Below are 24,281 nucleotides of genomic sequence, written 5' to 3' on the forward strand. Positions count from 1 at the left end.
CTGCAACGCACGAGGTCGCCAGAGGGGGCAGAGTGGTGTATACTCAGCCAGCTCCATCGCGGGTACATCCCTCCCCAGCATCGAGGACGTCTCCCAGATGCGATGGCTTGAGGAGGCGGCATCCATCACTAAGGCCGCCGCTCCCGGGTCAAGCTCCCAGTTCATTACGACCTTCGGGGAACAGGCACAGGAGACGAAAGCTCAACGATTGAGGATCATATCATTCCCCTCAGCCATCATAGTTTTGAATGCATGAGCACCACGTCCACATTTTACGTGATTTATTATCTTTTTATTTTCACATTAATTTTACATATTTGCGCCCCGCTGATCCGTTAAATGAACAATCCTCACGTGGTACAAGTCACAGATAGTAAAACAGACTGTGGATCCGGCAGAAAACACGCGATACAGACGGGGAGGACATTTGACACGCTGGCCTTCATCAGTCAGGACACTGAGTACGGGAGTCTCAGGTCACGTTGCAGTTGTAGAAGATGTCTGTCAGACGACATTTGGAGCACGGTGTTCAGTTCCGGTCACTCTGCTGTGGGAACGATGCCACTGAGCTGGGAAGACTGGAGAGGAAGATTTACGAGGACACGAGGGACTGAATTATGGACTGAGGTCTGGAATTTTTAGGCTTTATTCTGTGACCTTACATAGGTGTAGAAAACCACGAGGGACACGGAAAAGGCACTCTATTTCCCCAGCACTGGGGTATCGAGAACATCAGTGACATGATGGAGGTGAGAGCAGCTCGAAAGAGAAAAGTGAAAAGGATTGGGATTAGATAAATGAAATATTGAAATGGGAAGAGAAGGGCAGAGAGGGAGTGGAGAATGGGGGAATAGAGTGTGAAAGAAGAGAGAAGAGTTAAGGGAGAGGGTGTGCAGAAAGTGAGAGGAAGGAAAATGCGGATGCAATAGAGAAGGCGGGAGTGGAGGAGGATGAGTGAGAGAGAGAGTTTAGAGGGACGAGAGTAAACAGAAGGAGAGATGGCCAGTAAAAGAGCTATAGAAGGAGGGAGCAGAATAGGTTAGGGAGGAGAGGATGTGTCAGTGACAGTCGAAGACAGAGATGCGGAGAAAGAGGATGTTGTCATTTGATTGAAGTCGGTCCCACTGGCTGTTGACAGAGATCCGGGATCTTTTGAGAAATATCCGGGCACAAATGTGCAGACTTTTCACAGATGAAACGGTGCTGAGCATTTTTACAACTGTTACGTTTACATTTACTGCATTCGAACTTTCCATCCTCCTTCATGTACAACACATTAGAGGCCACGTTCCTGTCAAGCAGGAGGAAACAAGTTGAAAAGGGACAACACTCCTCCAGCAGAGAGCCTTAAGTCAGTCCCCAAAATAACTGACGCACACCCTCACCACTGACCTGTGACAGATCCCAAAATCTCACAATTCCCCACTTCCCCAGCACAGCCCTGTGTCAACGTCCAGAATACTCCCACTTACTCGCGCTCTCCCTATAGCCCTGCGTCAGTCCCCAATTTAACGCCATGCCCCACTTTCTCCCCACAGACAGATCCCAGAGTAATACCAGTGTCCCCTCTTCTCCCCACAGGCCCTAAAATACACCCATAGCTGCACCCTCTCCCCATGGACCTATATCAGTCTCCAAAATACTCCCACTGCTTCAGCGGTACCCCACAGGCCTGCTTTATACCCCAACACACTCTGACCTCCCGCTCTCTCCGCACAGATCAGTGTCGGTCCAAGGAACACACACTGACTCACTTTCTCCACACCGCCCCGTGTCGGTCCCCAAAACACTCGCATTTCGCACTCTCCCCCCACAGGCCCGTGTCAGTCCCGGAAATAATCCCACTGCCCAGCCTTCGTGTTCGAGACCTGTGTCAGAAACCAAAACACTCCCACTTCCCACTCTCTTCCCACAGAAGTCTGTCAATGTCCAAACTAATCCGAGATCTGTGTCAGTCCACAAGGTACACGCACTGCCTCACTCTCTGCCGCAATTGTCTCAGTTCCCAAAAGAGCTTCACAGCTCCACGCGCTCCCCACAGTCCCGTGTCAGTCCCCAACATAATCCCACTCCCCAAACATCTCCCGACGGGACTGTGCCAGACACCAAATCACTGCCTCTTTCCACTCTCTTCCGACACTCCACGTCAGTCCCCAAAATAATTCAGTCAGACACACTCTACCAACAGCACGTGTCAGTTCCGAAAACGAATCCAATTACCCACACTCTCCCCACAGACCTGTGTCTCCCAACTTAATCCCTGTGTCGCACTTCCTCCCCACGGAGGCCCTCACAAAAATACTCCAACTGACACACACACACACGTCCACTTCATTGACTTCTGTCAGTCCCTAAACAGCCCCAAATCTCTCCAAACAGACGGTTCTCTGTCCACAAATTGCTGCAAATTGCCACACGCTCCACACAGAACTTCACATTCCTTAAAATAATCCCCCTTCCCGCTTTCTTTCCCAATCCCTGTGCCAGACCGTAAATTGAAGCCATTGCGGACTATCTTCTCGCAGACTGTATCATTACCCAATCGAACCGCACGACCAATTATCTCCTCAGAAAACTTGCGTGACCCCAAATCTCACCCGGCTAGGCATTTTCCAATCCAGTAGGAACTGCGTTTTTCGCGGACAGCTTTCTTAACAAAACTCTGCGAAATTTAATTGCAGTCATTAGTGATTGAATTTGAGCAAAATTTCAGTAGCGTCATCTTTGACTAACTCCCCGAGAGTGTGACTGCACTGTGCGGAGGGAGCTTCGCTTTGTGTCTGACCTCGGTAGTGTGTGATGGAACGGTGTGGAGTGCGATTCACTCTGTGTCTGACCACGGGAGTGCGTGATGGGACGGTGTGGAGGGAGTTTCACTCTGTGTCTGAACCCGGGAGTACGTGATGGGACGGTGTGGAGGGAGCTTCACTCTGTGTCTGAGCCCGGGAGTATGTGATGGGACGGTGTGGAGGGAGATTCACTGTGTCTGAGCCGGGATTATGTGATGGGACGGTGTGAAGAGAGATTCACTCTGCGTCTGACCACGGGAGTGTGTGATGGGACAGAGTGGAGGGAGATTCACACTGAGTCTGAGCCCGGGAGTGTTTGATGGGACCGTGTAGAGGGAGATTCACACTGAGTCTGAGCCCGGGAGTATGTGACGTGGTTAAGTCGAGGAACTGCACTTTGGTGTAGATACATCTCCATCGACCTGATACTTACCTCTTCCGCTTTTGAGTTTATTTCAAGAAGATTTGAATCAGAGTTAGAACAATTTTGTTTCGCCTCATCGTAAGACGTTTCCAACGTGGATATGAAATAACAATCGACTGCGATCCTGTCCTGGGAAAGGGTTTTGTCTGGAAATTTCGAACAAATAACAGTGAATCTCCCTCTGTCCGTCACAGCACACACACCTGGCATCAGACACAGAGTGAATCTCCCTCCACACCATCCCATCACACACTCCCGGGGTCAGACAAAGAGTGAATCTCCCTCCACACCGTCCCATCACACACTCCCGGGGTCAGATACAGAGTGAATCTCCCTCCACACCGTCCCATCACACACTCCCGGGGTCAGATACAGAGTGAATCTCCCTCCACACCATCCCATCACACACTCCCGGGGTCAGATACAGAGTGAATCTCCCTCCACACTGTCCCATCACACAATCCTGGGTTCAGTCACTGAATGAATCTATCACCGCACCATCCCATCACACACTCCTGGGGTCAGACACAGAGTGAATCTCCCTCCACACCAACCAATCACAGACCCCCGTGCAAGACACAGAGTCAATCTCCCTCCACACCGTCCCATCTCACTCCCTGGGTCAGACACAGAGCGAATCTCCCTCCACACCCTCATATCACACACTCCTGGGGTCAGACACAGAGTGAATCTCCCTCCACAACGTCCCATCACACACTCCCGGGGTCAGACACAGAGTGAATCTCCCTCCACACCATCCCATCACACACTCCCGGGGTCAGACAAAGAGTGAAGCTCCCTCCACACTGTCCCATCACACAATCCTGGGTTCAGTCACTGAATGAATCTATCACCAAACCATCCCATCACACACTCCTGGGGTCAGACACAGAGTGAATCTCCCTCCACACCAACCAATCACAGACCCCCGTGCAAGACACAGAGTCAATCTCCCTCCACACCGTCCCATCGCACTCCCTGGGTCAGACACAGAGCGAATCTCCCTCCACACCCTCATATCACACACTCCTGGGGTCAGACACAGAGTGAATCTTCCTCCACAACGTCGCATCACACACAAACGGGTCAGACAGTGAGTGAATCTCCCTCCACACCGATCCATCACACACTCCCGGGGTCAGACACAGAGTAAAACATTCTCCACACCATCCCATCACACACTCCGGTGATCGGACACAGAGTGAATCTCCCTCCACACCGCCCCATCACACACTGCCGTGGTTAGACACAGAAATAATCTCCCTCCACACCTTCCCATCGCACACTCCCCGCGACAGACACTGAGTGAATCTCCCTCCACACCGTCCCATCGCACACTCCCCGCGACAGACACTGAGTGAAACTCCCTCTACAGCGTCCAATCACAAAGTCCCGGGGTTAGACACACTATGCCTTCATTGAATTCTGGGATCAGATGCAGAGCGAACTTCACTTCATCTGTCAAATCTTTTATTCTAGTTGTTAACTAGCGAATCCCGCTCCTTTCGAGCTATCACGGAGATGTCAATCAATTCTTCACACCGTCAGGGTTAGACACAGAGTGATGTTTTGAAATACCCGTCCGGCCAGATCACTCACTCTCGCGATCAGACGCTTGGTGCCGCTGTTTCCTCACTGTACCCTGTACAGACTCAGACATTGAACGAAACTCCCTTGAAATCTCCACCTTCCGGTAATTCCCTCCCCCTCCCTTCCCCAATCCCACTTTCACTGCGCCTCCTACTTCAGATGGCTATCAAGTCCCTCATGGTTCCGCCTGCTTCTTCTGCCCATAGTGCTTTCGAAGTACATTCCTTCTTCAGCTTTCCTGCTTATCCCCTCGCTGCTTCCCTTCCCCCACAGCTTGATCTTTCCCCTTACTGGTTTTCACCTGGCACCGGCCTTCTCCTTCCCACCCTCCCCTACGTTCGCTATAGAGCCCCTGCAACACACGGCTGACACCCGGCCCACCGCCCAGTCCTGACGAAGGGTCTCGGCCATAAAAGTTTGTCTGCTCGTTTCCATGGAAGCTGCTCGAACTGCTGAATTCCACAAGTGTTGTGCGTGTTCATTTGACCCCAGCATCTGCAGAGTATTTACTGTTAAAGCTCCCTCCACACCGTCCCATCACACACTCCCGGGTCAGACAGAGAGTAAATCTCCCTCCACACAATCCCGTCACACACTCCCGGGGTCAGACACAGATTGAATTTCCCTCCACACTGTACCATCACATACTCCAGGGGTCAGACACAGAGTGAAGCTCCCTCCACACTGTACCATCACATACTCCAGGGGTCAGACACAGAGTGAAGCTCCCTCCACACCGTCCCATCGCAATCTCCTGGGGTAAGTGTTGGAGAGAAACTCTCCATTTCCTCCAAGTCTCTCCATTTCCTCGCACCCTGTTATATGGAGCAGTTGAAACGTGGAATGTCCTCTCACCTCTTCTCCTGTTGAGGTACTGGCAAACCTGAGCTATGTTTCTGGTGATGTTTCCATTCTTCATTTCGAGCTGATTGAACCGATGACGGAGATCGCTGTGCGTTCGATTCAGCTCCGAGAGATTGCTCAGACAGGTTCTCTGGGGGTGATCCAGCCGGGAGTTGTCAGATGTCCTGGATTCAAGGGTTGAGTTCAACTCATGGACTTTCTGTTGACATTGGCGCTGGGTCCTGTTCATCTCCTGATGTTGCTCCCAAAGTCTCCGGTAGTTTCGCTCGGAGGTGATCAGAGACTGACGAGTCTGTGATACTGAGAGTGATAGGAAAGGGTGTCAGTGACACGGTGTGAAGTGAGTCGGTGTCACAGTGTGTGGAGTGTCTGTGTCACAGTGAGAAATCTGTCTGGGACGAGACCTGAGGAGTGTCGATGTCACGGTGTGGGGAGTGTCGGTGTCACAGTGAGGTGTGTGTGAATGTCACAGTGAGATTTGGCGGATTCACAGTGAGGTGTGTGGCGGTGTCACAGTGAGGGGTCAGTGAGTGTCACAGTGATGGACCTCTCTGTGACACAGTGTGGGAAATGTTTGTGTCACAATGAGGAGCCTGTCGATGTCAGCGTGTGCGGTGTGAAGGTTTCACGCAGGGTGGTGCATCAGTGACATGGAGAGGTTTGTGTCAGTGTCACAGTGAGAGAAGTGTCGGTGTCACGATGATCAGTGTCAATGTTACGGTGTGGGGTGTGTAAGTGTCAAGGTAAGAGGGAGTGTCGGTGTAATGGTGTGGGCTTGAAGTCACGGTGTGTTGCGAGTAAGTGTCATGGTGAGAGGTACGTCGCTGTCACAGTGAGGGGAGTGTCGGTGTCACAGTTCGCAGTTTCGGTGTCACTTTCAGGGGAGTATTGGTGCCACAGTAAAGGGGGAGTCGGTGTCCCGGTGTGGAGAGTGTCCGGGTCACTGTGGGGTATGTTGGTGTCACGGAGAGGGGAGTGTCGATGTCACGGAGAAGGTTGTGTAGCTCTTACGGTGAAGGCTGAGTCCGTGTAACAGTGAGAGGTGTGTCGGTGTCACGGTGAATGTACTGTCGTGCACGATGTCACGGTACTGTCATAATAATGGTGAGGGTCTTCTCTATGCTATGTTGAGGGTAACGTCTGTATCACGGTGAGACGCCTGTCGCTGTCACGGTGACGGTCGTGTCACTGTCACAGTGAGTAAAGTGTCCCTGTCACTGTGAGGGCCGTTTCCACGTCACGGTGAATGGCGTGTCGGTGTCAGGGTGAGCTTTTTTGAGGTAACATTTCATTCCACTCTGCTTGTTTGCGGTATGACTGCACCCAGAGCCCGTTCCACTTACCATAGATCGAGAGCCCGGCCACGATCGCGACCAGGGCGAACGTAACGAAGCAGAGCAGGTAGATCTTAAGCTCCATTCTGTTTTCGATATTCTGTTCCGGCTCCTGTTTCTCCGCACCTGTAGAGAGAACATTCAGTGTGTGTGTGAAATCAGCCGTGTCCCCACTGGGACTCCCTCCCTCCCACCCTCAGCTGCAGGGAAGCGACCCAGGTGTCCGACCTCTCGTTGTAACACATGGCATCGAATCCCGGCAGAGTCCTGTTAAACATCTCCGGAGGCTCCCCAACGCCCTGACATCCTTCCGATAATGGGGTGACCAGAACTGTATACAATACGACTGATTCAGTCTGACTAGTGATTTTTATAAAGTTGCCACATAACTCCCTGACATTTGTACTCAGTGCCCCGACTAATAAAGGCAAGAATGCCATAGGACTTCTTAACCATCCCACCAAACTGTGCAGCCACGTTTAGGGAGCTGTGAACATGGTCCCCAGGATCCTCATCCCATCTAATGTAAGGACATGTTCGGCACAGCATTGTGCTCCGAGCGGCCGGTGTTGTGCTGTACGTTTTCTGTGTTCCTATGTTTCAACACTGTGTGACTGGAACTGTACAGAATGCGCCGGATTCGGCCTAACTAGTGATTTTTATGAAGTTACCACAAAACTCTCTGACATTTGAACTCAATGCCCCGACTAATTAAGGGAAGAACATAGAACAACACAGTACAGTACAGGCCCTTCGGCCCACAATGTTGTGCCGACCCTCTAACCCTGCCTCCCATTTAAAACCCCCGCATCTTAATTTCCTCCACATACCTGTCTAGTAGTCTCTTAAACTTCTCTAGTGTATCTGCCTCCACCACTGACTCAGGCAGTGCATTCCTCGCACCAATCACTGTCTGAGAGAAAGACCTTCCTCTAATATCCCCCTTGAACTTCCCTCCCCTTACCTTAAAGACATTTCATCTTGTATTGAGCAGTGGTGCCCTGGGGAAGAGGAGCTGGCTGTTCACTCTGTCTATTCCTCTTAATAGCTTGTACACCTCTATCATGTCTCCTCTCATCTTCCTTCTCTCCGGAGATTAAAGCACGAGCGCCCTTAATCTCTGATGATAATGCACACTCTCTAAAGCAGGCAGCATCCTGCTAAATCTCCTCTGTTCCCTTTCCAATGTTTCCACATCCTTCCTCTAGTGAGGCGACCAGAACTGGACACAGTACGCCAGGTGTGGCCTAAACAGAGTTTTATAGAGCTGCATCATTAACTTAAAGTCTATCCCTCGATTTATGAAAGCTAACACAGATAAGCTTTCTTAACAGCCCTATCTACCTGTGAGGCTAATTTCGTTCAGGTGGGTATGAACATGGACACCACGATCCTCTGCCCATCTATACCAAGGACATGTCCGGCACATCTTTATCACCCGAAGGGCTTCTGTTGTGCTGTAGGTTTTCTATGCTTCTATGTTTCAACACTGTTTAGAGTCTTGGCTCTGATAGAGTGACATTTCTTTCATTTGACCTATCAAGGGGCAACATTTTAGGTTTGTCCGGGTGAAATTCCATCTGCCCGGTCTCCAAACCATATCTGTAACTGATCTACGTCACACTGAATTCTTGGCCAGTCTTCTCCGCTCTCCACAGCACCACGCTCTCGCCGTATCATCAGCTAACCTGCTAACGCACTCATCTGCAATTTCATCCAGATCATTTTTTATACATTTAAGAGCAAAGAGACAATGTTGCAGCTATAAGGGACACTGGTCAGACCCACCTTGCTCAGTTCTGGTCGCCTCACTACAAGAAGGACGTGGAAGCCATAGAAAGGGTGCAGAGGAGATTTACAAGGATGTTGCCTGGAATGGGGAGGATGGCTTATGAGAATCAGTTGAGTGAACTCGGCGTTTTCACCTTGGTGCGAAGGAAGATGAGAGGTGACCTGATAGAGGTGTATAAGATGATGAGTGAGTTGATCGTGTGGATATTCCGAGGCTTTTGATCCACGGCTGAAATGGCTAGCACGAGAGGGCGCGGTTTTATGTAGCTTGGATTTTCTTTTTTTACAGAGAGAGTGGTGAGTGCGCAGAATGGGCTGCGGGCGCAGGTGGTGGAGGCGGTATCTCCTAGGGAGTTCGTCGCTGCTTTCTGGGCCGAAGGAGCGGTAAGAGAGGGAGGGAGAGGGGTAAGTAGAGAGTTAGGTAGAGAGGTTGGAAGATAGAGGAGGGATAGGGATGCTGGATGGCGCGAGACCCAGGGAGGGATGTCGGGCTAATATGATCGGGATGGACTGATCAGGCACGGGGAGTTGATGGAATCCAGCTAGACTTTAACAAGGTCTCAGATGGTACAGAACTCTGGGGTGCCGGGAGACAGAGGGCACAGGATTGGGCTGAGAGTGGATGACGAGGAGGAGAGAGATCTGTGGGAGGGAGGGGGGTGTTAGTGAGAAAGGATGTATACAGGGACAAGAGAGGGTGAAGTTGAAAAGGAGGGGAGATAATAGGGGAGAAGAGTAGGGTGGACGGTGAAGATTGGGGAGATGGAAGGTCATAGACGGGGAATTTTTTTTAAGAGAGTGGTTGGGGAGAATCGGGTAACGAGTACAGTAGGAGATTGGTGGAGGAGGAGGATAAAGGTGTACGGGACAGGCAGAGAGTGTGCGTTTGGAAGTGTGAAAGTGGAGGAGAACGAAGGAGGAGAACGAGGATATTGTCTAGTCTCCAGGGACTGATTTGTGCAGAGAGGTCGGGCATTTGCGACTTTAATTCTTGGAACGTAGTGGTGACCTCACAGAGACGTATAAAACCACGAGCTCTGAATGGGGAGGGTTTAAACAGGCTTTGCAGGGGGGTGGGAACTGGAGGGCCTTAACAGATCATGGAGCGGGGGTGGAAATAAATTGTGTTAAATGTTCATGCAAAGTCAGAAATTGAAGTGTTGTGTATGGGTGTTACAGTCTTCTGAGGTGTGTCTATTTCAATGCGAGGAGTATTGTCCGGAAGGCAGACAAGCTGAGAGCGTGGATTAACACGTAGAATTATCACATCATAGTCATTACTGAAACTTGGCTACAGGAAGGGTAGGACGGCAGCTTAATGTTCCGGTGTTCCAATGTTTCAGACGTGATAGAGGGAGAGGGATGAAGGTGGGGGTGGGGTTGGTGACATTGCTAGTTAGGGAAAATGTTACAGCAGTGCTCAGGCAGGACAGATTAGAGCGCCTGGCTACCGAGGCCATATGGGTGGAGCTGAGAAACAGGAAAGACATGATGACAAATTAATGGGGTTGTATTATAGACTACACAATAGTCAGTGAGAATTGGAGGAGCATATCTGCAGAGAGACAGCAGACAACTGCGGTCAACATAAAGTTGTGATAGTAGGGTATTTTAATTTTCCACATATTGATTGGGATTCCTACACTTTTAAAGGTCCAAATGGATTAGAGTTTGTAAAATATCTTCAGCAAAGTTTTCTATATCAATATGTGGAGATTCAAACTAGAGAGGATGCAATTTTAGATCTCCTATTGGGAAACAAGTTAGGACAGGTGACAGAAGTCTGTGAGTGGAAACACCTAAGGACAGTGATCATACCGCCTTTAGTTTCAACTTGATCATGGTAAAAGGTAGATCTGGTCCTCCAGTTGAAGTTCTAAACTGGAAAAAGGCCAGATTTAATGAAATGGGTTAGAAAGTGTGGATTGGGAAAGGTTGTTCTCTGGCAAGGATGTGATTGGTAAGTGGGAGGCCTTCAAAGGCGACATCTTGAGAGTGTAGAGTTCGTATATTGCTGTCAGGATTAAAGGCAAGGTGAATAAGAATCAGGAACCTTGGTTCACGAGGGATATTGGAAATCTGATAAGGAAGAATAAGAGGAAGATGTATGAGAGATATATAGTAAACAAGGAGCAAATGAGAATCTTGAGGAGCATAAAAAATGCAAGAAAATGCTTAAGAAGGAAATCAGGAAGGCTAAAAGAAGATATGATGTTGCTTTGGCAGTCAAGGTGAAGAATAATCCTAAGAGCTTCTACAGGTATAGTAAAAGCAAAGGTACATTAAGGGATAAAATTGATCGTCTTGAAAATCAGAATGGTCGGTTACGTATGGAACCAAAAGAAATGGAAGAGAACCTAATTTTATTTTTGTATCTGTATTTACTAAAGAAACTGACAAGGTATCTATGGAAATTTGGGAAACAAGTAGTGAGGTTATGGAACCTAAAGAGATTGAAGAGGAGGAGGTGAGTGCTGTCTTTAGGCAAGTCAGAGTAGATAAATCCCCAGGCCCTGACAGGGTAGTCCCTCGGTCCCTGAAGGAGACTCGTTTTGCAATTGCCGGGGCCCTGGCAGAAATATTTAAATTGTACATCTTCTCGGCCACTGAGGTCAGGCTAACTGGTCTATAATATCCTTTCTGCGGCCTTCTCCCTTTCTAAAGAGGGCAGTGGCATTTTCAATTTTCCAGTCCTCTGGCACCATGCCAGAATCCAATGACTGGATTAAAGGGATGACTTGCAGTGGATTAAAAAGCTGAACAATGTAGAAATTAAGAAAGAGGATGTGATGGCGTTTTTGGAAAGCATCAAGTTGGACAAGTCACCGGGACAGGACGGGATGTACCCCAGGCTACTGTGGGAAGCGAGGTAGGAGATTGCTGAACCTCTGGCAATGACCTTTACATCATCAATGAGGACGGGAGGGCTTCCAGAGGATTGGAGTGTTGTGAATGTTGTTCCCTTATTCAAGAAATGGAGGAGGGATAGCCCAGGAAATTATAGGCCAGTGAGTCTTACTTTAGTGGTTGCTTAGTTGATGGAGAAGATCCTGATATGCAGGATTTATGAACAATCGGAGAAGTTTTATATGAATAGGAATAGGTATCATGGCTTTATCAAGGGCAGGTCGTGCCTCACCAGCCTGATATAATTTTTTGAGGACGTGACTAAGCACATTGATAGAGGTAGAGCCGGAGATGTAGTGCATATGAATTTGATATGATACCCCATGCAAGGCTTATTGAGAAAGTAAGAAGTCATGGGATCCAAGGAGATATTGTTTTGTGGATCAATTACTGGATTGCCCACAAAAGACAAAATATGCTTGTAGACGGGTCATATTTTGCATGGACACCTGTGACAAGCGGTGTGCCTCAGGGATCTGTTCTGGGCCAGCTACCCTTTGTGATTTTATAAATGATCTGGATGAGGAAGTGGAGGGGTGGGTTAATAAATTTGCTAGTGAAACTAGGTTTGGTGGTGTTGTGGATAATGTTGAGGGCTGTCAGATGTTCCAGCGGGACATTGATAGGATGCAAAACTGGGCTGATATGATTCCTATGGAGTTCCACCCAGATAAGTGTGAGGTGGTTCATTTTGGTAGGTCAAATATGATGGTAGAGTATAATATTAATGGTAAGACTCTTGGCACTGTGGAGGGTCAGAGGGTCTGTGTCCATAGGACACTCAAAGCAGCTACTTAGGTTGACTCGGTGGTTAAAACGGAATATGTTGCATTGTCCTTCATCAATCGTGTAATTGAATTTAGGAGCTAAGAGGTAATGATGCAGTTCTGTAGGACACTGTTCAGACCACATGGAGTATTGTGCTCAGTTCTGGTTGACTCACTAAAGGAAGCTGTAAAATGGATTCATATGAGATTTTCTAGGATGGTTCCTGGATAGGGGAGCATGCCTTACGAGAACAGCTTGAGTGAATTCGGAGTTTTCGCTTTGGAGCGATGGAGGATGAGACGAGTCAGGGCTGAAATTGTTTCCACAAGAGGACTCACGTTTAACGTGCTGGGGATTAGGTGCAGAGGAGTTGTCAGGGGTACGTTTTTTTTACGCAGACAGTGGTGAGTGCGTGGGATGGACTGCCGGCAACGGTGCTGGAGGCAGATACGATAGGGTCATTTAAGAAACTTTTAGATAGACACGTGGAACGTTGAAAAATAGAGTGCTATCGGCAAGCTTAGTAATTTCTAAGGTAGGGACATGTTCGGCACAAATTTGTGAGCCGAAACGCCTGTACTGTGCTGTAGGTTTTCAATGTTCTCACTATATGAAGGACCTTGAAACCGTGGAAGATTTACATGGATGTTGCCTGGATTGAGAATATGAGAATAGGTTGAGTGAACTCGGCCTTTTCTCCTTGGAGCGATGGAGGATGAGAGATGAATTGATAGTGGTGCACAGGATAAGGGGAGACATTGATCGTCTTGATCATGTAGGCTTTTACTCAGGGCTGAAATGGTTAGCACGAGAGGGGATAGTTTGAAGGAGCTTGGAAGTAGATGTAGAAGAGATGTCAGGGGTAAAGTTTTTTAAACAGAGTGGTCAGTGCATAGAATGCTTTACCGGCGGCGGTGGTGAAGACGGAAATGATACGTTCTTTATAGTACTCCTGGATAGCTACATACAGCTGAGAAGATCTGAGGATATGGGTAAAGTCTTGGTAGTTCTAATGTGGTTCGAATGGCCTGTATTGTGCAGTATGTTTTCTATGTTTTTTATGTGTCTAAAGCAGCCCTCTACAATTTAATCCAGATCATTTATATACATCACGGATAGGCGAGGTCAACAGTTACATCCAGAGATACAAATCCTTTCATAGTTGTCGAGCAGCGTAAAACAATCACATAATGCAGAGTAAAGCGTCACAGTTACAGAGAGAGGGCAGTGCAGGCAGACGATATGGTGCAAGGGCCAACTACGAGGTCGATCGTGATGTCAGGAGTCCATCTGATCGCTCTATGGGGCCGTTCAGTAATCTGATATCTCAACTCCACCACACACCCACCCCGATGGGAGGGAGTCCGGGTTGGGTAGGGGTCTATGATTTATCTGGCTGCTGCACCGAAGCAGTAGGAAGTGTAGACAAGTGTCCACGGAGGGAACATGTCAGTTTTCCATCTTTGGGGAGAGGCACCAAGACGGACGATGAGACAATGTAGTTGACATGATATGCACGGACTTCAATAAGGCATTTGTTGGCCTGCTCTGCATAATGGGGAGAGGCAGAGGGCGATTAGATTGACCGATTTGATTGAGGATGACCCGCTTGTCCTGATTGGTTGATAAAATGAGCACTGACATTAACAAGTGTTGTCATAAGATCCCAGATGGCAGATCACTCTGGAACTTGAAAGAGAGGAAGGGAGGGAGAGACGGGGAACTAATTGACCGATGAGAGAGGGACAGAGTGGGTAAGTAGGGAGGATGGAAGATGAAGGAGGCAGAGAGTTACTGGATGGCGTGAGACCCAGTTAGAGCTGTCGGGCTTCTTTGATCTGGAAGGACGGATCAGGCACGGGAAGTAGATGTAATCTACCTAGACTTTAACAAGGTCCCAGATGGTACAGTACTCCGAGCTGCCGGGAGCCAGAGGGCACAGGATTGAGGCGAGAGTGGATGGAGAGGAGGAGGGAGAGCTGAGGGAGGGAGGGTGTGTTAGCAAGAAAGGAAGAAGACAGGGACGAGAGGGGGAAAGGAGACAAGTTGGGGAGATAATAGGGGAGGATAGTGGGGCGGAGGGGGAAGAGTGGGGAGATGGAAGGGTATAGACGGAGAGTGTGGGTGGGTAATGTGAAAGTGGAGGAGTGCGAAGGAGGAGAACGAGAAGGTTGTCTAATCTCGCGGGACGGATTTGTGCAGAGAGGTCGGGCAGGTTGGGACGTTAATTCTTGGAAGGTGCTGGTGACCTCACAGAGACGTATAAAACCACGAGCGCTGAATGGCGAGGGTTTAAACTAGATTTGCAGGTGGGTGGGAACTGGAGGGCAAGAGCAGATCATGGAACGGGTGAGGAAATAAATTTTGTTAAATGTTCATGCAAAGTCAGAAATAGAAGTGTTGTGTACGGGTGTTACAATCTTCTGAGGTGTGTCTATTTCAATGCGAGGAGTATTGTCCAGAAGGCAGACAAGCCGAGGGCATGGATTGACACGTGGAACTATCTCATCGTATCCCTTACTGAAATTTAGCTACAGGAGGGGCAGGACGGCAGCGTAATGTTCCAGGGTTCCGATGTTTCAGACGTGATAGAGGCAGAGGGATGAAGGGTGGGGGTGGGGTGGGGTGTGGTGACATTGCCAGTCAGGGAAAATGTTACAACAGTGCTCAAGCAGGACAGATTAAAGGGCTTGGCTACCGAGTCCATATGGGTGGAGCTGAGAAACAGGAAAGACATGATGACCACATTAATGGGGTTTTATTATAAACCACACAATAGTCAGTGAGAACTGGAGGAGCAAATCTGCAAAGAGACAGCAGACAACTACAGTAAACATATAGTTGTAATAGTATGGTATTTTAATTTTCCACATATTGATTGGGATTCCCATACTGTTAAAGGTCCAGATGGTTTGTATTTGAGTAATGACTTCAGCAAAGTTTTCTATATCAATATGAGGAGGTATCAACTAGACAGAATGCAATTTTAGATCTCCTATTAGGAAACGAGTTAGGACAGGTGACGGAAGTCTGTGTGGGGAAACACCGAGGGACAGTGATCATACCGCCAATAGTTTTAACTTGATCAAGGATAAAGTTAGATCTTGTCCTGGGGTTGAAGTTCTAAACTGGAAAAGGGCCAAATTTGAAGACATGAAAAAATATCTAAAATGCGAGGATTGTTTCTCTGAGTGGAGGCCTGTGACTAGTGGTGTGCCACAGGGATCACTGCTGTGTCCATTGTAATTTGTCATCCATATCAATGATCTGGATGATAATGTGGTAAATTGGATCAGCAAATGTGCTGATGATACAAAGTTTGGACGTGGAGTGGACAGTGAGGAAGATTTTTAAACCTTGCAGAGGGAATTGGACCAATTGGAAAAATGGGCTGAAAAATAGCAGATGGAGTGTAATACAGACAAGTCTGAGGTATTGAACTTTGGAAGGACAAACCAAGGTCGAACATACAAGGTAAATGGTAGGCCACTGAGGTGAGCAGTAGAACAGAAGAATCTGGGAATACAGTTACAATAACTCCCTGAAAGTGTCGTCAAAGGTAGATAGGGTCGTAAAGAGAGCCTTTGGCACATTGGGATTTATAAATTTATAAGTATTGGGTATCAGAGTTGGAATGTTATGGTGAGGTTGTATAAGACATTGGCGAGGACGGATTTGGAGTGTTGTGTGGAGTTTTGGTCACCTAATCCCAGGAAGGAATTAATAAGGTTGAAAGATGGCAGAGAAGGTTTACAAGGATTTTGACGGGACTTGAGAAACTGAGTTACAGAGAGAGGTTGAATGGGTTAGGACTTTATTCTCTGCAGCGCAGAAGAATGAGGGGAGATTTGATAGAGGTATATCTACTTGGATAGAGCCTTGGTCGTTTGGCAAGAAAAAGAGAGTGGGAAGAAAGAGGTCCCATTCTGGTTGGCTTCCGGTTACAAGTGGTGTTCCCCAGGGGTCCGTGGTGGGGCCGCTTCTTTTTCGTTGTATGTCAACGATTTGGATTATGGAATAGATGGCGATTAGGGATACCGGTAACTTCATGGTAGCAGAATAATGTTTCTTTATTTTGAGTGATCAACAAGGGCGGTTCATGAGAACAGGGAAGTACGCTTGATGAGTAGGGAATTCAAAAAGGCATTTAATGCTTCCAATTAGTAAGTTACTCTGTGGAATGGAGGGGGAACAGCAAAATTTGACTGACTGATTTGTGCGCATTGGCAGAGATAATATAAGCTGAATAACAAGTTCCTGGATTGTATACCGCACTGGATGATGGGAGAAAGGTACACCGGCAGAGACGGAGAAGCAATGAAGCAATGAGGGATGGATAACTGGACATACTATTGGCTAGGCTGTCGGAGCAAAATTTGAGGTTTGATGTTCGTTTCTCAGACAGGAGGCCGCTCATTTGCCGTGTTTACCCGAAGGTCGCTAGTGGGACCCGGGAACTTTGTCAACCATATCGGCCATTTAGATCAATAGATAGATCAATAGACAATAGGTGCAGAAGTAGACCATTCGGCCCCTCGAGTCTGCACCGCCATTCTGAAATCATGGCTGATTATTCACTATCAATATCCAGTCCCTGCCTTGTCCCCATATCCCTTGATTCCCCTATCCATCAGATATCTATCCAGCTCCTTCTTGAAAGCATCCAGAGAATTGGCCTCCACCGTCTTCCGAGACAGTGCATTCCACACCTCCACAGCTCTCTGGGAGAAGAAGTTTTTCCTCAACTCTGTTTTAAATAACTGAGCTCTTATTCTCAATCCATGCCCTCTGGTACTGGACTCTCCCAACATCTGGAATATATTTCCTGCCTCAATCCTATCAAATCCTTTAATTATCTTAATCGTTTCAACAGGTCCCCTCTCAATCTCCTCTATTCCAGTGTGTACAAGCCCAATCTCTCCCATCTCTCTGCGCAAGACAGCCCTGCCATCCCAGGAATCAACCCAGTGAATCTACGCTGCACTTCCTCAATTGCCAGAATGTACTTCCTTAAACCTGGAGACCAAAACTGCACACAATATTCCATGTGTGGTCTCACCAGGGCCCTGTACAAATGCAAAAGGACATCCTTGTTCTTGTACTCAATTCCCTTTGTAATAAAGGCCAACATTCCATTTGCCCTCTTCACTGTCTGTTGCACTTGCTCATTCACCTTCATTGATTGATGAACTAGGACTCCTAGGCCTCTTTGCATTTCTCCCTTACCTAACTCTACACCGTCCAGACAATACTCTGCCCTCTTGTTCCTGCTTCCAAAGAGGATAACTTCACATTTATTCGCATTGAATGACATCTACCAAGTATCTGCCCACTCACCCAGCCTATCCAAGTCTCCCTGTATTCTCCTAACGTCCTCTTCGCATGTCACACTGCCACCCAGTTTAGTATCATCAGCAAACTTGCTGATATAGTTTTCAAAACCCTCATCTAAATCGTTGACATAAATCATAAAGAGCTGTGGTCCCAATACAGAGCTCTGTGCTACCCCACTAGTCACCTACAAACACCCATTACTGCTACCCTTTGCTTTCTATCTGCCAACCAGTTTTCTATCCAAGTTGAAACCTTGGAAACATTTGTAATAGATTACACAAGCCGCGGATGATAAGCTTGCAGATGACGTGATAAACAGTGAAGGCAGTTATCTCTTACAGTGGGATCTCGATTTGCTGGGAAACTGGGCCGAGCAGCAGCAAATACAATTTATTTCGGATACGTGCGCGCTGTAGTATTTGAGAAGGACAAGCCAGGATGGGACATTCACAGTGAAGAGGAGGAACCCTGGGGAGTGTTATAGAATAGACGGACGCAGGGCTACGGGAAAACGGTTCCAGAAATTGAGGTCAAGGATTAATAGGGCAGTAAAGATTGCATCTTCATCAATCAAGGCACTGAGTACAGGAGTCGAGAGGTCACTTTGCAGTTGTACATGTTGTAGGGTAGGCCGATCTTGGAGTACTGTGTTCAGTTTTTGTCCACCTGCTCCAGGTGAAATGGTACTGAGCAGCAACGATTGCAGAGGGAGATTTATGGGGATACTGCCGAGACTCGAGGGACTGAGTCATGGAGATAAGTCAGGCAGGTTAGGATTTTATACCTTGGACTTCCTGGGTGACTGACAGCGGTTTATAAAACCACGTGGGGCAAGACAAGGTGAATGCGTAGAGTCATTTTCTATAGACCTGAAGAATCGAGGGTCAGAGCGCACTGTTCTGAGGTGATAGCAGAAACGATTTAACTGCGGACCAGAGTGACATTTTTTTTAATCAGACAGTGCTCCGTCTGTGGAAGGAACTGCCAGAGAAACGGTCGATGCTGATGCATTAGTACTTGTACAGTTGTGCATATAGCACGTGACCCCCTGAGAATGGCCTCATGAATGTGAACTCTGACCTGCCTGCGCAGTCACTGGCATTTCTCCTGGTCCCGACGAGATAGGAGGATCTTCATCCTTAGCGAAGGGAAGCTCCTTTTGGCGAAAGTTCAGCAGAGTGTAGGTGGGGTCCAGACCATCTGGAAGAGAATGGAAGAGAATGTGAGAGAGAGAGAAATAGAAGGGCTAGGAACAGGTAGAGACTGGGGTGGGGCGGAGTGAGAGACTGCGGGAAAATATGAGGGAGATGAGGAAGTGAGTGGAGAAAGCCGTGGAGAATGAGCAGCAGCGAGAGTGATGGATGGAGAGCGGAAATAGGGTGAGAGATGAAGGCGCCGGACCGGAAAATGGGAGAGAATGGGGAGGCAGAACGAAAACAGAAATTCCACAGGCGGTGGGACTGGAGAAGAGGGAGCGAGGTTATGAGTGAAATGGCAATGAGAAGTGTACGAGCGAAAGTGCCAGAGTGAGAGGTTTAGAGGGTAAAAAAATGTTGGCAGAGGGACAGAGAGGGACAAAGGAGCGACAGACAATTGGTGAGAGAGAGAGGGATACGGTTTTGTTATTTCAGTCGTTTTTTGATCATTGTTTGCAACCACTGATCTTTTTTTTTATACATTGGAAATATGACGGGCTTGTGGGGATTGACATGTTGTGGGGGTTTTCTCGCTCTACTGTGTTCCTTTCTTCCCTGGCTTCTTGCAAGAGGAAGAGCGGTAGTTAACCTCCTGGATTTCAGTACCAGAGTCCGGAGTTAAACAAATCTCAATATATTTTTACAAAAACGACTCTCAAGTTTTATTGGTATTTGTTTTTACTTTTTTTTTGTGTGTGATGTGAATGATTGACCTGAATGAAAATAGATGCTAAATTCATAAGACCTTAAGATAAAGGAGCAGAAGTAGGTCATTTCGTCCTTCGAATATTCTCGGACATTCAATCATTGGCTGATCCAATGTTTCCACCAATCCTCCCTTCCCTTCCTTCTCCCCATACCCTTCGATATCTTGGCTAAACTAGAACCTCTCTATCTCTGCCTTAGATGCACCCAGTGACGTGGCATCCGCAGCCGTCTGTGGCAACAAATGCGGCAGATTTTCCATCCTCTGACTGAAGTAATTTCTCCGCATCTCTGTTCCAAATGACATTGTTCAGTCCTGATTCGTGCCCTCTTGTTCCAAACTCCCATAACATGGGAAATAATTTTGCCATATTTCATCAGTTCAGACCTTTTAAAATTCGGAATGTTTCTATGAAATCGCCAGTCATTCTTCTGAACTCCAGGGAGTACAGCCCAAGGGTTGCCAGACGTTTAGCGTACGGTAACTTTTAGTTCGTGGGATCATTCCCGTGAATCTTCTCTGAACCCTCTCCAATTCCAGCCCACCTTTTCTAAAATAGGGAGACCGGACCTGCACACAATCCTCCAAGTGTGGTCTCACGAGTGCCTCATAGGTCCTCAACATCACATCTCTGCTCTGACATTCGACATCTCGAGAAATGAATGCCAACATTGCATTCGCCTTCTTGACCATCGACTCAACCTGGAGGTTAAGCTTTAGGGCATCCACAAAGACTCCCAAGTCCCTTGATATCTCTGTATTCTGAACACCCTCCCCTTCTAAATAATAGTCTGTCCGATCATTTCTTCCACCAAAATGCATGAACGTACACTTTCCAACATTGTCTTTCATTTGCCACTTCGTTGCCCATTCCCTTATACTATTTAAGTCTTTCTGCAGGCTCTCTGTTTCCTCAGCACTACTCGCTCCCCCACCCATATCTATGGCATCTGGAAATCATTGATATTAATCGCAAAAAGCAACGATTCCAGCACCGAACCCTGTGGAACTCCACTGCAAGCTGCAGCCAGACAGACTAGGATCCCTTTATTGTCACTCTGTCTTTCCTGAAACTACAAGTCAGTCAATGCTCCACACACGCTCGTATGTGCCCTATACTTTTATGGGTTCATTCCTTCCTAAGCAGCCTCATGAGCGATATTTTGCCAAGGGTCTTCTGAAAATCCAATTTCACCATGTCTACTGCATTTCCTTGGACTAACCTGCTTGTAGTTTCTTCAAAAAATTGCAGTAGGATATTCAGGCAGGATTTTCCTTTCAGGAAACCATGTTGGCTTCTACCTATAGCCATATAACCATATAATAATTTCAGCACGGAAACCGGTCATCTCGGCCATTCTAGACCGTGCAAAATACTTGCTCCCACCTCTTCCCACTGACTTGCACTCAGCCCATATTCCTCCATTCCTTTCCTGTCCATATACCAATCCATTTCTAATGACAATATCGAATACTATATCAAACCTGCCTCTACGACTTCTACTGGAAGCTCGATCCACACAGCTACATCTCTCTGATAAATAGGTTCCCTCTCCTGTTACCCCTAAGCTTTTGCCCCTTAACTCTCAAATCATGTCCTCTTGTTTGAATCTCCCTTACTCTCAATAAAAAAGCCTATTCACGTCAACGCTATCTTAACATTTGCCTCCAGATATTCTTTAATATCTTCTATAACAATGTCAGGCTAACAGGTCTATGGTTTCCACTTCTGCAGCGTCACCGTCGCTAAATAGCAGATTCACTTTTCCAGTCATTCGGGACAATTCCAGCATCTATCGAATTTTGAAAGATCATTGTCAATTCCTCTGTAAACTGTCCAGCTACTTCACTTCCGAACCCGAGGGTGCATTCCATCTGGTATAGAGATTTCTCCACCTCAGACCTTCCAGATCTTCCTGAACACCTTCTCATTCCTAAATTTCACTGCAGACACCACTTCCCTGACACTCTTCCATGTTCTAGGAAAGAAGCCATCGAACTGGAAATGAGTGCACTGGGAGATTTTCCAAGTCGTTGCCGGGAATTCAGGGACTGAATTAGACAAAGAGGATGAGTTGATTGCGACTTTATTCCTTATAGCGCAGGGATGACCTTTCAGGGGTACATGAAGCCACGAGGGGCACAGACAGAGAGAATGGGCGCCATTATTTCCCCTGGACTTGGGCAATCGAGGACCAGTGCGCACAGCAGTAAGCAGAGAGGGGAGAAAGATTCAAATGGTGAGCCGATTGACAAGCGTTTGGTACCCAGATGGTGGTCAGTCTGCAGAACGATCTGCCAGGGAATTGGTGAAGAAGAATGCCTCACACAATAGGCCCTTACGGAGTATGACATGAGAACCATCTGGAATGACGACGTTGTTGCATCACTGACCTGCTTGTGCATTGGTGAGGCATTCGCCTTTCCGAATGTTCAGCTCGGTGTAGGTGGAGGTCAGATGGTCTGCGACAGAGAGATAGACAATGATGAGAGAGCGCGGTAGAGAATCGCGGACAGTGAGGTGCAGAGGGAAAGGAAGAGAGTACAGAGAGTGGGGAGAGAGGGTTGGCGGAATACGAGAGGGATGAAGGGAGAGAGGCAAGAGAGGGAAGCGAGACAGGAGTTCAACGACAGAGAGGGTGTGGTTGAGAGAGGGGTGATCGAAGAGGGTCGATGGGGTGGAAAATGCAAGAGAATGGGGAGAAATGAACGAGGAGAGATTGGGCAGAGTGAAGGGATAAAGCGAGAGCAAAGAAGGATAAAGAAGTAGTCAGCTGGGAGAAAGGATTGAGAGGCAAGATACACGGGTGAGTGAGTAGAAAGTGTAGGGAGGAGAAACGTGGGAGAGGAAGGGTGGAAAAGACAAACGGAATGAGAGAGTGAGGGAAAGAGTGCAGAAGGGAGAGCGAGACTGAGAGACCGGGAGAGGGTGACTGGGGAGAGGATTGAGAAAGTGAGCAATGAGAGAGGCTAGAGATAATGGGGAAGAAGGAGTAGAAAGATGCTGGGAGATAGTTAGAGAGCAGACGCCCTCTCAACCTGTCACATTGCTCCCTCCTAGTCATCACTCCTGCGAGTTCCCTCGGACATATTCTCAATCAGCGAATCGTTAGCGTCAGCCGTAAGTTTGCCCTGAGGTCTCTCGACAGGAATGGACACGTTACATGAACACAGTCAAGGCAACACACTGAGCTCCATTCTACGGAACAGGGACACAGAGAGGGTCTTGAATTTAGTCTCCGCCTACGATACATCAGGTTCAGCTGGGAGCAAAACAGTCAGGTTCAAATTGGCTGAGGCTTCCTCATCATCGACCCAGCGGGCAGACCGGGGATCACCAGACTGTTCGATCACACACTCCCGGCATCAAGCACAGAGTGAATCTCCCGCTGCTGCGACTCACAGTCCTGGGTTCAGGCAGAGATTGATGCTCCCTCCCCACTGTGCCATCAAAAACCACCGGGGTCAAATGTAGATGGAGTTTCAATCCACACTGTCCATCACACGGTCTGGGAGGCAGTGTCAGATTGAAACTCCCTCCCTCCGTCTTTCTGCCTCACTCACCTCGGGAAGGAGCCCGTGAGCCAGTTTTTCTGTGTTTCTCATTCATGTGGGTCTCGCTGTTGTCCAACCTGTCGATGATTCTCTGCGTCTCTGAGCTCAGGAAGGAGAAGCAACCATTGTTAGAGGAAACCAGTTTTGACAAGGGAGTCAGACCGATAACAACAAACAGTAGCTGAGCAGCTGATAAAGAGACGAGCGAGAGCAGGGGAGGGAGAGATGAGGTGCCGCGGAGAGGGATTCAGAGAGAATGGACTTCAGTAAGGCCTTTGACAAGGACCCGCATGGGAGGTTAGTTAGGAAAATTCATTTGTTTGGATTAGACATTGGCTCAATCAAATAAAGTGGTATTGGAGGATTGCTTCTCCGAGTGGAGGCCTTTGGCTAGTGGTTTGCCATAGGGTTCAGTGCTGGTTCCATTGTTATTGGTCGCCTATATCAGTTGTCTGGATGATAATGAGGTAAAATGGATCAACAAATCTGCTGATGATCCGACAATTGGAGGAGTGGTGTACAGAGAGGAAGGTATTCAAAGCTTGCAAAGCAATTTGGATCAGCTGGGAAATAGGTCTGAAATCTGACAGATGGAGTGTACCGCAGAGAAGTGTCAGGTATTGAAATTTGGAAGGATAAACCAAGGTCGAAGATGCAAGATATATGGTAGGGCACTGAGGACTGCAGTAGAACAGAGGGATCTGGGAATACAGAAACAAAATTCCCTAAAAATGGCGTCACAGTTGGATCAGGTAGTAAAAAGAGCTTTCCGTAAATTGGCCTTTGTAAATCAAAGTATTGAGTATAAACTTTGGAATGTTATGATGTGGTTGTATAAGGCTTTGGTGAGGCGAATTTGGAGTATTGTGTTCAGTTTCTGTCACCGAATTACAGGAAGGATGTTAATACGTTTGAAAGAGTACAGAGAAGGTTTACAAGGATGTTGCCGGGACATGAGAAACTGAGTTACAGAGAGAGGTTCCATAGGTTAGGACTTTATTCCCTGGAGCGTAGAAGAATTAG

The 24,281-nt window shown here is 47.8% G+C and overlaps 1 protein-coding gene across 1 annotated transcript; it reads right to left on the minus strand.

Moving 5' to 3' along the window:
* Nucleotides 1-339: 339 nt before the first annotated feature.
* Nucleotides 340-23,447, minus strand: LOC132390626 (uncharacterized; the record flags this gene model as incomplete). The annotated part of the gene is made up of 7 exons (XM_059963224.1): nt 340-1,291; nt 3,223-3,359; nt 5,659-5,967; nt 7,011-7,127; nt 18,882-19,001; nt 22,098-22,166; nt 23,268-23,447. Coding segments are annotated over 7 exons (947 nt in total), but the record flags the coding sequence as incomplete, so codon positions are not given.
* Between the last annotated feature and the right edge of the window lie 834 nt (nt 23,448-24,281).

Source organism: Hypanus sabinus, unplaced genomic scaffold, assembly GCF_030144855.1.
Source record: "Hypanus sabinus isolate sHypSab1 unplaced genomic scaffold, sHypSab1.hap1 scaffold_996, whole genome shotgun sequence".
NCBI classification, from domain to species: Eukaryota; Metazoa; Chordata; class Chondrichthyes; order Myliobatiformes; family Dasyatidae; genus Hypanus; species Hypanus sabinus.